The sequence below is a fragment of the Penicillium canariense genome, assembly GCF_028826845.1.
Source record: "Penicillium canariense strain IBT 26290 chromosome Unknown utg000003l_segment0_segment0, whole genome shotgun sequence".
In the NCBI taxonomy this organism is placed as follows: Eukaryota; Fungi; Ascomycota; class Eurotiomycetes; order Eurotiales; family Aspergillaceae; genus Penicillium; species Penicillium canariense.
Window position 1 is genome coordinate 3,395,561 of NW_026622730.1, and position 14,984 is coordinate 3,410,544.

At 53.5% G+C, this 14,984-nt stretch overlaps 5 protein-coding genes across 5 annotated transcripts; 4 read left to right on the top strand and 1 right to left on the bottom strand.

Moving 5' to 3' along the window:
- Positions 1–459: 459 nt before the first annotated feature.
- N7482_006093 (uncharacterized protein) lies at positions 460–3,033 on the top strand (the record flags this gene model as incomplete). The annotated part of the gene is made up of 2 exons (XM_056688218.1): positions 460–1,521; positions 1,618–3,033. 2 exons carry the CDS (start codon positions 460–462, stop codon positions 3,031–3,033), a joined length of 2,478 nt encoding a protein of 825 aa, XP_056543773.1.
- A 1,969-nt stretch (positions 3,034–5,002) lies between these two features.
- N7482_006094 (DUF803 domain membrane protein) lies at positions 5,003–6,599 on the top strand (the record flags this gene model as incomplete). The annotated part of the gene is made up of 7 exons (XM_056688219.1): positions 5,003–5,054; positions 5,120–5,145; positions 5,265–5,355; positions 5,414–5,504; positions 5,561–5,721; positions 5,784–6,075; positions 6,137–6,599. 7 exons carry the CDS (start codon positions 5,003–5,005, stop codon positions 6,597–6,599), a joined length of 1,176 nt encoding a protein of 391 aa, XP_056543774.1.
- A 673-nt stretch (positions 6,600–7,272) lies between these two features.
- Positions 7,273–10,271, top strand: N7482_006095 (uncharacterized protein; the record flags this gene model as incomplete). The annotated part of the gene is made up of 3 exons (XM_056688220.1): positions 7,273–7,486; positions 7,542–8,254; positions 8,334–10,271. 3 exons carry the CDS (start codon positions 7,273–7,275, stop codon positions 10,269–10,271), a joined length of 2,865 nt encoding a protein of 954 aa, XP_056543775.1.
- A 535-nt stretch (positions 10,272–10,806) lies between these two features.
- Positions 10,807–11,151, bottom strand: N7482_006096 (uncharacterized protein; the record flags this gene model as incomplete). The annotated part of the gene is made up of 1 exon (XM_056688221.1): positions 10,807–11,151. The coding sequence occupies one exon, from the start codon at positions 11,149–11,151 to the stop codon at positions 10,807–10,809; it is 345 nt and encodes a 114-aa protein (XP_056543776.1).
- A 78-nt stretch (positions 11,152–11,229) lies between these two features.
- Positions 11,230–14,249, top strand: N7482_006097 (putative importin beta-2 subunit; the record flags this gene model as incomplete). The annotated part of the gene is made up of 3 exons (XM_056688222.1): positions 11,230–11,355; positions 11,464–14,091; positions 14,148–14,249. The coding sequence occupies 3 exons, from the start codon at positions 11,230–11,232 to the stop codon at positions 14,247–14,249; spliced, it is 2,856 nt and encodes a 951-aa protein (XP_056543777.1).
- Positions 14,250–14,984: the final 735 nt, after the last annotated feature.

Here is a 14,984-nt window from a genome sequence, read left to right on the forward strand (position 1 = left end):
GAAAGAAAGAGGTGTAGGAAGTTCTGCTGTACCGCAAGTGGTGGTCTTGGGAGAATCGACCGCTGAAGAGCCCCTTGTGGTGTTGATGGACAAGTCGCCCGCGGGCCGCTACTCTGTTCTCTTCGCCGTTGGCCCGTGCACCCAACCCCCTTCGCTCTTCGCTTAGTCTTTAGGACCCAACTCGCTTTTTTCCCCTTCACCTCATTGCCGAGTACTTGCGCGTTTCATCCAGGGAAATTCCCCTGTCATCGACTCTCCGTTCACGAACTCACTTCATACCACCCTCCATGAATCTCTTGTAACCTCCTTCCCTCTCGCCCGACCTTTCCTTTCACCTCACCCATCGACTTGACGCTTCCGGCGCGCGCCACTTTTGAACCGTGCAACACGTCCCCATACCACGCATTTCCCGACGCGTTTCATGCCATGACAACGACTTCATCTTTAGCATTCACCCCTATGGAGGTCCCTGCAGTGGAAGATTCGATGGAGATGGCCTCTCCCTACCAGGGACAGGCGGATGATTTTGACATCGACATCGACCTGATGGAGGACCATGTCTCCAACATGGACAGCGATATGATGGGAGCAGATGACTACCCTAACACCTCTCAGCCCTCCCTTTTCAACACCGAGGCAAATGACGATGCTGATATGGTTGACGAGTCCACCGAAGGCTCGATGGTCGACGCCGACGTCGCCGACGAAGACAACGATATCGACGTGCAGTACGAAGAAGCTACATTCGAAGCAGAGATGCTGGAAGGCGATCAAGTCGAAGAGATCGATACCCCTCTTCCCACCATCCATATTGAAGTTCAAGCAGAAAACAAGAACAGCGGAGACGAGCCCAGCCAGAAGATTCCCACGGAAAACGGCGAGGTGCAGCAGCCGTCCATCCAAGAGGGCCAAGGAACCGTCCTTTCAGAAGCGGTTTCCACGGCGAATGAGCCCCAGGATCCCCAGGTTCAAGAACAGACCATTTTCTTAGAGTCTAGTGAAAATTCCAGTAGCCAACCCGAACAATCCGAGGGCTACGAAAACCAGAGGAATGGCGAGGCTCGTGTCGACCACCCGGAGACCGAGCCTCAGGAGACTAATGAGACTACTGAGACTACTGAGAGCAACGTCCCTGTTGCTGAAGAACACCATGATCATGTCGACACCTCTGAGAATGTTCCAAATGTTGAGTCCGCTCAAGTCAAATCAACCGATCATGGAGTCGGAGACGGAATTTCCGAGCAACCAGAGACCCATGACTTGCATGAAACGGAAGACCAGCCCACCCACGATGATGGGTCCCTCCTCCCAGTGAAGGTTCTCTATCAGGAAGCAGAGATTTCTCTGTTCCCGCCCATGGAAGGTGATTCCGCTGAGACATTTTTCCTTCACGATGAAGATGTCGCCTATGACAATGTTGGTAAATTGTTCGGCTCTCTTCGCGAGGTGCTTCTGGATAATGTCGCCGAGAACGAGGTCCTGGTTATTGATATTGACTCGCTTGGTATTCAAATAACAGAGGTAAGCACCCCTCCCACCATTTCCCCTTACTTCCCTTATTTCCCCTTATTTTCCCATCTTCTATTATCAAATAGCATTGCTGACCCTGGCTGATAGGACTCCTCGCACGCGTCCAATATCACTTTACATCGAATCCTGGACATTTACCTTCGACTTTGTCATAACGATGGCACTGACAAGCCAGAGGCTTTGTATCTCACGTTGAGTAGCAGACTGGCGGTTCATTCCGAATTAGCCGCTCTGGAGGTTGCTGCCAATGAAGGCAAAGGACTGTCTCAAGTTCACCCCTGGAGTGAATACGAGGATGGAGAAGATCATGAGGATTCTCTAGTTGCGGAGCACCTCCTCGAGGAGTCCCATGGAGATGAAGATCACCACGACCAGTCTACCCATGAAATTCAAGAAACTCACCAAGAACAGGCTCCGCCTAGTGGCGAGACCCCCTCCCAGGTGCATACAGTCAATGATGATGCTCAGAAAACTCCCGTTGAGGCCATTCACGAGCCTTTCTCTAGTGAGCACGATTCCCAGGTTGAGCCTGGAACCGGCGCTACCGAAATACAGCAGGAAGAAGAGACGGCTCGGGCAGTTTCATCAAAGCTTGCTGAAGAGAATGCGCACGATTATGGTGAAGAACCGTATGAAGAGTCTTATGACTCCGAAGCTCACAAGACGGAGTCCACCGCCACTGTTGTGCCGGCATCTGATCAAATCAGGGCTAATGAATCCACGGAAGACGTCTCAGCTGATGTTGCTGAAAGTGCTTTGGAGCAACATGATGCAGACGAAGAAGATGGCAATGATCCGGAAGGTGAAGAATTTAATGATGAAGACTACGATGAAGAATCGTCCGGTCAGGATGATTACTCTGGCCACGAAGGACTAGAGCATGAAGAGTTCCAAGAAAAGGTTGTTGGAGAAGAGAACGATGACTCCGGAGCCGAGGACGATGCCTATCCTGTCGACTTCGTTTCCGCTCATGACGACGAAGCTTCCAATGAGCTCGATGTTGCACCAGCAAATGAGGATGCCTCGGCCGACACTTTGCAAGAAGATGTTGATCATGAATCGAATTACGAATCAGAACCAACGATGGAGAATACGCCACAGGAGGAACCCGGGAACCACGAGAGAGCCCCAGAACTTGAGGATGACCTGCTTGGAATCGCCGAAGACGTGATGCAAACCCCCGCCAAAGATCTGGAGGACGATCTCGAACACATCGAGAGCGTAGATCTGGAGCAAGAACTGGAGGATGGTTTCCCTGACGCTCCCACTGTGGACGGGAACGGTGCAAACGGCGATCAGGCTGACGACGGCAACGGCGAATATGACGACTACACGGCCTTTGAAGTCTCGGATCGGATTGAGCTGGGTGAAATTGATCCTTCCCATACTGACTCCCACCAACCCCATGAGAATCCCTCTACCAAGCGGTCCCGTGAGGAGGAGGATGAATGGGATATTGAGGAGACCTCAACCCTCGAGAACAAGCGTCGCCGCCCTTCGTAAACCCAACAACCCCATGTCCGCCTTCGCGGTATCTTGTTTCAACATCGCACCACTCCTCTTCTTGGATTGGCTAGCCAGTCTAATACTTCTTGGATGCTACCGGCTTAGTGCCTCGAATGCTTCGGCTGTTTAACGCCCACCATCTACTAATCCCGACCATCTGCAGCAACGTTACCACCCGTGGGTAAAGTGGTTCCAATTAACAATCAGACCCAGGTAAGTCTTCTGCTTATTCTCCTTCGGTCTTTTGTCGTCCGTCTCTTCACTAGTTCGATCCCCATCGAGAGAGACCTCTTGGACCATATTCCGGGTGCCACCCCAGTGCCACCCCACGCACTCAAGATCCCTTTCTCTATTTTCTCCCGTGTCTGTGTACTATCGTCGTCTGCGATCTTTCTTCTTTTTTTAACTGCCACCCCTTTCGCGTGATACCATTTTGCAGTCAAAAATTAGTTATGCCCGGTGTCGATGGGAGTCTGGTTGGGCTTTGTTTATTCTTCAAGTTGCATCTCACATAGTAATCGGCGTATCGGCGTGGCTGGATGAACCGCACCTTTAGTATTAGGCTATGGAGACGCTATGAAATGAGATTGATTTCTGTTTGGAAAGCCCTTTCCCCCAGTACCCACACGGAGTACATGTACACATTCTATGGTAACCTGTGTGATGGGCAAATGAGTGCTGGCTGGAGCTAGAGGTGCGCCACGAACTCAACGGATTAAGCTTCCGGGAAGCCCGTCCGGGTCCCCAAGTTGGTGCGCAGGCATCCCCGTAAAGGTGGCCTCAGTTGCGGCCAAACAATTCGGTCGGCAAAGTCAATACTCGGAGCATGGAGGTAATCCAGGAACCTACGTATGCTAGCTCCACACCAGCGGATGGATATCTACTATTCTAGATGTAGTAGGGTGCAGCCACATGGCTCGAAAGGAGTATAGACGTCCCCTGGGTAGAAGAAAACTTTTCTTCAAACAATTAACTCTAATTCCAACTCACTGGTCCGGCTTCTTCTCCTGCATTGTGGAATCTCCTCATGGGATCCATCTCATTAACCGTGCCCTGGATGGGTGAGTGGACCCTCCCCACGGCTATGTATAGACAGACCGAATGCGGTTGGGCGGCCAGATCGATATGAAACGACGATCGTCGCCACTGAGAACACTCAGGGTCCAAGCATTAAAATTGTGACAGTGAAACGAGAGCCACACTTTGCGCATGGTCCAATTGGTAAGTCGGCAGTTCCCCAAATTCCCCTTGCACGCCTATTCCTGAGGGTGGCCTTCACACTTACGTAGGGGCAGCACAGCCTCGACCACCCTCGACCGCCCTTGACCATTTCTATAGAACTCCTATAGACATCGCATGTCATTGTGACCAGAAAAAATTACTGCCCCTAAATTCAATCATACTCTCGCAAGCCCTGCAGAGTTAACCCGGCTCTGACTGTGGTGAACGACAAATGGTGCTCAGCCGTTTCTCTTACGCGTCCCGATCGGCCCAGTCTCGAAACGGAACCCCACCGCACGCAGGCACCAAACAGGTCTCAGCTTCTTACCACTCACCATTCGGCACTCACCACTCACCACTTTGCGACTTCATTCTTCTCATCGTCCATCCTCCTACCCATCATTCTTCGCCCTACTCCCCCCCTCTCTTCCCTGGCAGAAATCTCGGGCTGGCTCGATATTCTGGTCGCGCTCGTTCGCCCTTCGCTCTCGCTCCTCCGTGGAACTGACCCGGTCCCGTGCCGCGCCCGCTCAGCTCACCACACTCCCTTTGTTTACCGAGTCGCTCGTTTTCCACCCCGATATCCATTGCTGGCACTGGAGGTCGTTCCACAGTAGGAGCTCTCCGCTCCTGAACAGAATTGCGTCAAGATGCTTCCGGACAAGTATGCGTTTCCCCGACTTCCCTGCTTCCCTGCGATGGTGCCCTGTGGACAAGGTGGCCAGAAGCTCTAACTTGCGCAACCATGAATAGATATGTCGGGTTAATATTAGCCATCCTATCGACAATGGCCATTGGTACGATATGCTCCCATTTTCCATCTGGAATCTGCGCGAACGTCTAGCTAACCCAGGACCGCTAGGCACGAGTTTCGTGATTACGAAAAAGGTCCGTCCCCACTCGAATATCGATCGGAGGAAATGAGAGAACCCCCGGGCGGACTAAAGCGATCGTGACTCCCTCGGGTGGGATACTATGGAAATAGGCCGCTGATGGAAGTGATACAGGGTTTAATGCATGCTTCCGAACGGCATGGCTTTGAGGGAGAGGGATTCTCATACTTGAAGAGTCCGATCTGGTGGGGAGGTGTCGTCACACGTATGGGTCTCCCGTTGGGTTCAAAATACCGGGCACCAAAGCTAACGGACGGCAATAGTGGCCATTGGAGAAATCGCCAACTTCGCCGCTTATGCATTTGCGCCTGCGATCCTGGTTACGCCTTTGGGCGCACTCAGCGTGCTGATCGGGTAAGCATGCCCTTTCCGCCTCGATACGATCGGCAACAATGGCTGACAGCTCGCAGCGCGGTTCTTGGTTCATACTTCTTGAAGGAGCGATTGGGTGTATTGGGTAAACTGGGTTGTGCATTGTGCCTGCTCGGCTCGGTTGTCATTGTTCTCCATGCGCCCCCTGACAAGCCTGTTGAGCGAATAGATGAGATCTTGGCGTACGCCGTGAAGCCAGGTGAGATTGCATTACAAGTCAGGTTCCCGGATATTTCGTCTGATGGCTAATGCTTCGACTAGGATTCCTCCTCTACTGTTTCGCCGTTGCAATATTCTCCACGGTGATGATCTACCGGGTTGCTCCGCTGTACGGAAAGAAGAATCCTCTTATCTTCATCTCCATCTGCTCGACCGTTGGCTCGGTCTCCGTGATGTCCGTCAAGGCGTTCGGCATTGCGGTGAAATTGACCATCGGAGGCAACAATCAATTCGTCCACGCATCTACTTATGTCTTTGCCATTGTTACTGGCTTCTGCATTCTTACTCAAATGAACTATTTCAACAAGGCGTTGAACTCGTTCTCGACCTCGATGTAAGTGGGAATTGACTGGAGTATATGGCTATTCGGATGCTGACAGATACTTCTTGTCTAGTGTCAATCCTCTCTACTATGTTACATTCACGACTGCCACGCTCTGCGCTTCCTTCATCCTCTTCCAAGGTTTTAATACCACGGATGCGGTCAACACAATTTCCTTACTGTGTGGATTCCTCATCATCTTCACTGGAGTGTATCTCCTCAACCTTTCTCGGCATGACCCCGACGGCCGGAATTTGGTTCCTGCCAAGTTCGACGACGAAGGCGTGCCCACCGACGGCATCGCCAGCTTCCAAACGCGGAGGTCTATGCAATCCCGCCGCAGCTCCTCGAGTATCGCTTTCGTGAACGGCCACAGCGATCGAGAAGGCCTGATCCACTCGTACGATATCGAGAACAACCACGCGATCGGCCTAGACGACTTAGCGGACAGCGACGGGGAGCCCGGACCAACCTACGCGCGACGTGACGAGCGCGAACGGACTGTTATGCACACAAAGCAGAACGGCCAGGTCTAATTCACTGAATCTCCACGAGTGTCTGTTGGAAGAAATCTAGCGCTCTCTCATCTTCACGAGATCAACTGCCGCCACGCTTTCTAACCCTAACCCCCTTTTGTTTTTGTTTTCCCACCCACTTATTCCGAGCTACCAGCCCATCTGGCTTCTCCGCGTCTCTCTCCTGAGCTTTCTGTAATTTTACTGTTTCCTCCAAAATGCCCAAGATGGGCTGACGGGCGATCTCATACCCAGGCACTGGACATGCCCGTATGAAATGATTGGATATGACTGACTTCTGGGTTCTCTGAATGGTTGAATTGTCTCTGTTTGTGATTTTGGTTTACGGGGCGAGAGAGGCATCACTGTATATACCGTGTTCATTGGAATTTTCTTTTTCTCTATCTTCCATGACTCTTCTGCAATCTTGCAATATATTGGGGGTTTGGCCTGGACCATCGGAGCGCCATCAAGTCTTGGGTGTGGGGCAGATGCCCCCTCTCCGATCCGATGATGTATTCCTCGGGTCAGCTGTTATGGCAGTTCTTGTTTCCGACGAGCACTCCTGCTCTGGTCGCTTGATGGACTTGGCCCTGTAAATTCGGATTTTCTCCCACGGCGAAGGAAGCGCTCGAGCTTCCTGACGACTTTCGCTCTCCGCATTCCGACATCAAGGGGTGCGTGAACCGACGCGATGCCGGGTCTGCTGCGGAAACTGGTTATTGTCGCTGCAGTCGACGGGCTGATTCTGCACGGGAATGGCGCCAACGGACCGCGGCCGAATAACGGGAGCAAGAACGAGGCGTCTTCGATTCGGATCGACTACAAGACGAACAAGATTACCGCGCTGCCCGCCTCGTCGGAGTCGCAGGAGGGGCGGGACGTGCTAGAGGCGTACGGACTTGTCGGTGCGTTCGCGAACTCGCGGGGCAGGGGCCATTCTAACAGAAGTCTGATGTATAGGTCTTCTATCTGTCGCATCCTACTCATTCCTCGTCTCCATCACCCAGCGCCAGCAGGTCGCCCAGATCCAAGGGCGCCCGATCTACGCAGTGACCAACGTCGCCATCATCCCCATATCGTCCCAGGCAGACGCCACCCGTGCGATTGCCCAGGCCCGCAAAGAGATTTCGCAAGGCGATCCGGAGCTCGACTCGCCCTCGGACGAGGACATACCGGATAATGTGACCGAAGGGGCTGATGCAGAAATCGGCAGCGCGCCGACCTCGCCCACCCGCGAGACATTCCACAGCCGCGGATTGAGTGTCGGCAGCATCGCCGAAGATGTAATTGAGAAACGGATGCGTTTTGGCCGCTTCGCTGCGAATTGGCTGTCGCGTAAGAACCTGGGCTTACCCCGGCCGGGTGCGCTGAAGCAGGAGGTTCCGGAGTCGCCGTTTGACGATTCGCCGCGGATTTCGGTGGATATTCCAGAGACCAAAGACCCGGCCACTGAGGCAGCTGTGCCGCAGGAGGTTGAGGCTGCGCCGGGCGACAATGATCGATCGAGTTCTGACCAGGCGGCGCAGTTGCTTCCGAAGCTGATTCGATATACAAAGCTGCTATTTGCATCGCATAATTTCTTCTTTGCATATGATTACGATTTGACAAGATCATTTGAGGCACAGGAAGTGCGGAACGGCCATCAGCCTCTTCACAAGGCTGTAGACCCATTGGTATGCGTTGATCCGAACCCTTCATGGTCCCCGAGGTCCATGTCTACTGACTCCTTCATGGATGCTAATTCAACACCAGTATTTTTGGAATAAATATCTTATGAATGCATTTATTGGTAGCGGTGCACATGGGTTTGTCCTGCCCCTGTTGCAGGGATTTGTTGGGCAGCGCGAGTTTACAGTGGCCGCTCCTGAGAAGAAGCCATCGTCAACCGGCGTGTCTGAAGAACAACACGTTGAAGGTCGCATTCTGGGTGAGACTCAAGACGCTCAGGCTGTGGAGACCAAAGTGCTCAAGCACGATTTCTTGTTGACTCTCATTTCGCGGCGATCGGTCAACCGCCCCGGTGTTCGATATCTGCGCCGTGGAGTCGATGACGAAGGCAACACGGCGAATACCGTCGAGACCGAGCAGATTCTTTCGGTGCCGGACTGGGACACATTGCATAACGTCTACTCGTACCTGCAGGTGCGGGGATCAATCCCGTTATACTTCTCACAGTCGCCCTATTCTTTTAAGCCACTGCCGATACTGCATCATTCCACAGAAACTAACCAGCTTGCCTTTGGAAGACATTTCCGAAAATTGAGCCGGCGATATGGCAAGATCCAGGCAGTCTCGCTGATTGACAAGCATGCTGGAGAGTTGAAGCTGGGAGAACAATATGAAAGATACACTAATGCTTTTAACGACGCGGGCGGCATCGATGGTGCGCCACTGCGGTTGGAGTGGTTCGATTTCCACAGCGAGTGCCGTGGGATGAAGTTTGAAAACGTCTCGCGGCTGGTTGATCGTGTCAAGGAGACCTTGGATGAATTTGGGTATACAACTGTCAACAACCGCTCCTCGTTGCATAAGCAGACTGGAATTGTGCGGACCAACTGTATGGACTGCCTCGACCGCACTGGCGTTGCGCAGTGCGCTTTTGGACAATGGGCACTCGAGAAGCAGCTGCGCAACGAAGGCATCGACATCGACCTGGGCGGGGACTCGTCCACGCAGTGGTTCAATACCCTCTGGGCTGATAATGGCGACGCCATCTCCAAGCAGTACTCGTCGACCGCCGCCTTGAAGGGCGACTTTACTCGCACCCGGAAGCGCGACTACCGCGGTGCCCTCAACGACCTGGGGCTCACCCTCTCGCGCTACTATAACAATATCGTCAACGACTACTTCTCGCAAGCCTGCATCGACTACCTCCTTGGGAACGTGTCGACTCGCGTCTTCGACGAGTTTGCCATGGAACTTCAGACCACTGACCCTGGCATCTCCGTCCAGAAAATCCGGCAAAACGCCATTGACACCAGCTGCAAGATCGTGATCAGCAGCCCCTCCGAGGAGTTCCTCGGCGGCTGGACCATGCTGACGCCCCGCCAGCCCAACACCCTGCGCACCTTGCCCTTTGAAGAATCCGTCCTCCTTCTCACCGACGCAGCCGTGTACAGCTGCCGGTTCGACTGGGAGACCGACAAGGTCCTCTCCTTTGAACGCATCGACCTCCGCTCCGTCTCCCGCATCCACTACGGCACCTACATCACCTCCATTCTCACAGACAGCCAGTCGGACGAGCACAGCAACGTTGGCCTGGTCATCGTCTACCGCGACGGCGACGACAATGCCCTGCGCGTCAACACCCGCTCGCTACAGAGCAGCGTGCGCCCCGCCGCCCTCGAAACCTCCTCCACCTCCAATGGCGAGTGGGACCTCGTCTCCTGGCTGCGCGGCACCAAGCGCGCCACGACCCGCTTCCTCGCCTTCAAGTCCCTGCCCGTATCGAATGCTGTTGCCAGCCCGCGTCTGGGGCCCGCGGCCGGCGCAGGTATCGTACGTGAACTCGATCGAGTGCGGTCTATCTGCCTGGATATCGAGCGGGCGCTGCTGGCTGGGGATGGGCAGAATGCGGAGGCTGCGTCGGTGGTGGAGCAGTCGGATATTATCTCGTTGGCGGATGCGAAGAAGAGGACGGGAATTTTGGAGCATTTGGTTTACGATATTAAAAAGATGGTTTGGGCTTGATGGTCAAGTTAGCGGGTGAACACATATATCATGTTGCGAATACGCGATGTCTGTTCAAAGGGATTTCCACTGTTTTACATCACTCAAACACGTTGCCCGTGATGCCTTTCTCCTTATGTGACACTATACAGCTCTATTACTCCACATTATTCCCTACCTCACATGTAGACACGGTACTGGTCTAAATTGCTGGATTCTTATCTTCACGAGAGTGTATGATGGCTACCTGCCTTGTTCACTACTCTATTTGAGTCCCCTCTTGTCATCGCTAGCCCGAACTCAGCCTTTCCCACAACCTCGCGAGTCACTCAGCAGGAATATGCCTTGAGTCGTGACATTCGCATCCGTCATGCCCCAGCTGAGAGCCATAGTAGGGTCTTACTATATGTATGCGTTTTGTCCCTATGTACCTAGTATTGTTTATTTCGAAGACAATGGGCATTTTCACTTTATGTATCGCTCGCCGTCACTTCGACTCTCTTCCTTTCTTCAAATATCCTGCGGTGAGAACCCTGCTTCTTTTTCGCAACACCCATCACTCACCGATCATCTTGGCCATGTTCAGCATTCCGAGCCTCTCTTCGGTCACGAACTGCAGTGCTTGGACCAGTTCGTGGCATCCATAGATCTTTGCAGCTAGTGGATACTTGACCGCCTTTCCTCCACCCATTTTTCTGCCCGGCTCAGCGACGGACCCCCTCGGATTCCCGTAAAGGCAGAGAGCCAGCCATAATTTTTTTGGATTTTCACCAGTGCTACCTCGTCCCCGCATTTCGACTCCAACTTCCATATCTGTTTCGTCACCGGACAGATCAGGTTCTTTGTTGCAGGTTTGTGCCTCGATCTGGGGCATCAGCGAAGGGGGGGCCCGTTCCCACATTCTTGGCGGGGCTCCTTGTGCCACACGCACTTTTGCTCCAACGGTCGCTGCGACCAGTCGACTTTGCACCGCTACAACATGGATTGGCAACCGCAAGATGAGCCATTGAGGCAGCTGGCCTGCTGCCTCAGGGACTCGCTGAACAGCGTGGACCCTCAGCTCCGAAAACAAGCAGAAAATGTACCCGACCCCGTTCTTTTCACCGTGGACACTCTTCGTTCTGCACTTCCACCCCCCTCCCCAACCCCGCCACTTCTCTGCCTCGAGTATACCGATGATCATGATTACTGACGGGATGCCGACCGGTATCAGATGCTCTCGCAAGCGACTTCCTCCCCGGACTATGTCAACTATATCACATACCTGTTCTCCACGCCGCAGGTTCCTGCCGCCGTGGCCGCCGTGGGTATCGACCCCAATACTTACGGCCTTGTCCGATTCTCCGCCACCATGAACATGAAGATGAAGCTTTCGCTGGCCTACAGCACAATTCCTCAGCAGAGCCTGAATTTCATCCGCTCCGCCGCCCTGATCGCCCTGCGGGATGACGACCGCCAGGTCCAGCGAGGTGTTGGCAGTATTATTACCGAGCTGGTGCAAAAGGGTGGGCTGCTGGCCTGGCCCGAGGTACTGCAGGAGCTGCTATCTCTCGTTGGTAACGACCCGGGCGACGTCTCCGTCGCCTCCCAGGAAGCGGCAATGGCAGCCTTGTTCAAGGTGTGCGAGGATAATCGCAAAATCCTAGACCGAGACTACGCCGGACAACGCCCACTCGACGTGATCATTCCGAAGCTGCTGGAATTTACCACTCGCGAGAGCTCTCGAGTACGCTCGCTCGCCCTGAACAGCATCCATGTCTTCCTCCCCCACCAGCCGCATGCGTTGATGGCTTCCTTGGACGTTTTCTTGTCACAACTATTCAACCTCTCCGGCGATCAAGACACCGAAGTGCGAAAGATGGTGTGCCAGTCATTCTCGCAGTTGGTGGAGTTCTCGCCGGAGAAGCTCATTCCGCACATGGAGGGCCTGGTCAACTACATTCTCATGCAGCAGCAAACCCAGGAGGACCCGGAGCTTGCTCTTGATGCGGCCGAGTTCTGGATTGTTGCTGGTGAGCAGCAGAGCCTGCAGCAGCCCCTGGCCCCTTACATGCACAAGGTTATTCCGGTTCTGCTTCAGAACATGGTCTACGAGGAGGACGACGTTATTCGTCTGATGGGCGATGAGGACGATGCTGATGCTGAGGACCGTGCGGAAGATCTGAAACCCAAGTTCGCTAAATCGAAGGGCGCTCGTCTGGATACATCAAAGCTGGGTGAGCAGACGGCCAATGGCCAGCCGCAGCAGTCTCAGCAGGAGGATGATGAGGACGATCTCAGCGAGGGTGAGATTGAGGACTCCGAGTTTGGGGACGATCCCGAGGGCGAGTGGACACTGCGCAAATGCTCCGCTGCCGCACTGGATGTTTTCTCGAATGTTTACCATGATCAAATCTTTACGATAATCCTGCCGTACCTGAAGGAGACCCTTCGTCATGAGCAGTGGCCCAATCGTGAAGCGGCTGTCCTCACTCTTGGTGCCGTTGCTGATGGCTGCATGGATGCGGTCACTCCTCATCTCCATGAGCTGGTCCCGTACCTGATCTCTCTGCTGAACGATGCCCAGCCGGTTGTGCGACAGATTACCTGTTGGTGCTTGGGACGGTACTCGGAATGGGCGTCACACCTCCAGGACCCGAGCCAGAAGCAACAGTACTTCGAGCCGATGATGGAAGGTATTCTTACCCGCATGCTTGACAACAACAAGAAGGTGCAGGAAGCTGCGGCGTCGGCGTTCGCCAGCTTGGAAGAGAAGTCGGACGATAACTTGATCCCCTACTGCGAGCCTATCCTCCGCCAGTTTGTCCAGTGCTTCGGCAAGTACAAGGACCGCAACATGTACATCCTTTACGACTGTATCCAGACGCTAGCCGAGTGCGTCATGACCGAACTGGCGAAGCCGCAGCTTGTCGATATCCTCATGCCTGCTCTGATCGACCGTTACAATCACGTCACGGATCAGTCGCGGGAGCTGTTCCCCCTGCTCGAATGTCTGGGCTACATCGCTAATGCATACGGCGATGCCTTCGCACCATTCGCTCCTCACATCTTCCAGCGGTGCACCAAGATTATCTACCAGAATCTCGAGGAGTTTATTGCTTCTCAGAACAACGAGGCCATTGATGAGCCTGACAAGGACTTCCTGGTTACCAGCTTGGATCTTCTTAGTGCCGTCATCCAGGCTATCGACCCGCAAAAGAGCGGCGAGCTGATCGCAAGCTCCCAGCCCCGTTTCTTTGACCTGCTTGGCTACTGTATGCAGGACCCCAACTATGAGGTCCGCCAGTCCTCATACGCTCTGCTGGGCGACTGTGCCATCAGCATCTTCCCTCACCTGGAGCCTTTCATCCCCACTATCATGCCGGTTCTCATCAAGCAGCTCGACCTGGACCTTATCCGGGATGACGACCGCCACACCGGCTTCAGTGTGCTGAACAACGCCTGCTGGTCCTGTGGTGAGATCGCAGTCAACGAGAAGGCAGCGCTCTCCCCATATGCGGAGAAGCTGTATCACGCGCTCCTGGCCATCATGGCTAATGAGGAGATCATCGACTCTGTCAATGAGAACGCCGCCATGGCCCTGGGGCGACTTGGACTCTGCTGTCCCGATTCGCTGGCTCCTCAACTCCGCGTATTCGCCAGTCCGTTCCTGAAGTCGATGAGCAAGATCGACTTCACGCGCGAGAAGGCATCTGCCTTTTTGGGCTTCAACAACGTGGTTATGAAGAATCCCCAGGCGATGGAGGCCAGTCTGGCGGACTACTTCCAGGCTATTGCGTCGTTCCCGAGCAAGTCGCTATCTCAGGAGGAATACCGGGATATCCAGACCTCATTCCAACAGGTATGTTTACACTTCTTCTCTCCTACGGTCGCCCCTTCTAACAATATCCACAACAGGTCCTGCAAGGCTATAAAAACATGATACCCAACTTCGATTCGTTCCTCTCGCAGCTTTCTCCCCCCGTGGCCCAGAAACTGCGTTCGGCCTACCAGGTTTAACCCACCGGCATTTGAACAATCCCCGATTTCATCTCGCATTGACTCGACAAACCCTCGAACTTAGTGAAAGTCGCGTGGCATGGTACCATGACTGATATATTCATGAATGACGGCCCAGAAAACCATCTCTCTTCCTTTGCTCCCCCTGGGACACTGCACATCTCTTTTTAGGCTTGTGGCGGAAGAAACGCACTGCCCCTTGTCATCAGCTTCAGTCACCGTCTTTTTGAATTCAGCGTTTCCTTTGCCAAGTTTCCTCTTCGCTTTCCTTCTAGCCTGCTCTCCATTACGGGATCGCTCGATCTTTCTCATTTGACCTAGAAAAAGGAGGAATCGCGTGAACTAGGTGCATGGGTATTAGGTCACTATTAATGCGAGACGTGCGCTTCACACTTGGGCGTTTCTTTTTCAGTATTCCTTTTCCTTCCCCCTTTCAAGTTTTTCGATGCTTATCCTATCAATCTCTGCGAAGACGCCGGAGAAGGAGGGAGTACGTGGGGGGTTCCAAAGATGCGATCTGACTGTTTATCTCCGATATATCTGATGATTGCAAGGGGCATGGATATTCGACATGATTGATGCTTTCGAACCCTTTCCCTTTCTCTTTGCTTTCTGCTTGCTGTCTTCCCTCTGCATGTCGATGTATATCGAGGCCGGTTCCCATATGGTAGTTCTTTGTTTCAGCGTTGCTTCTTTCTCATTCCCCCCCTCCCCCTTTAGATAGATAGATTAGAT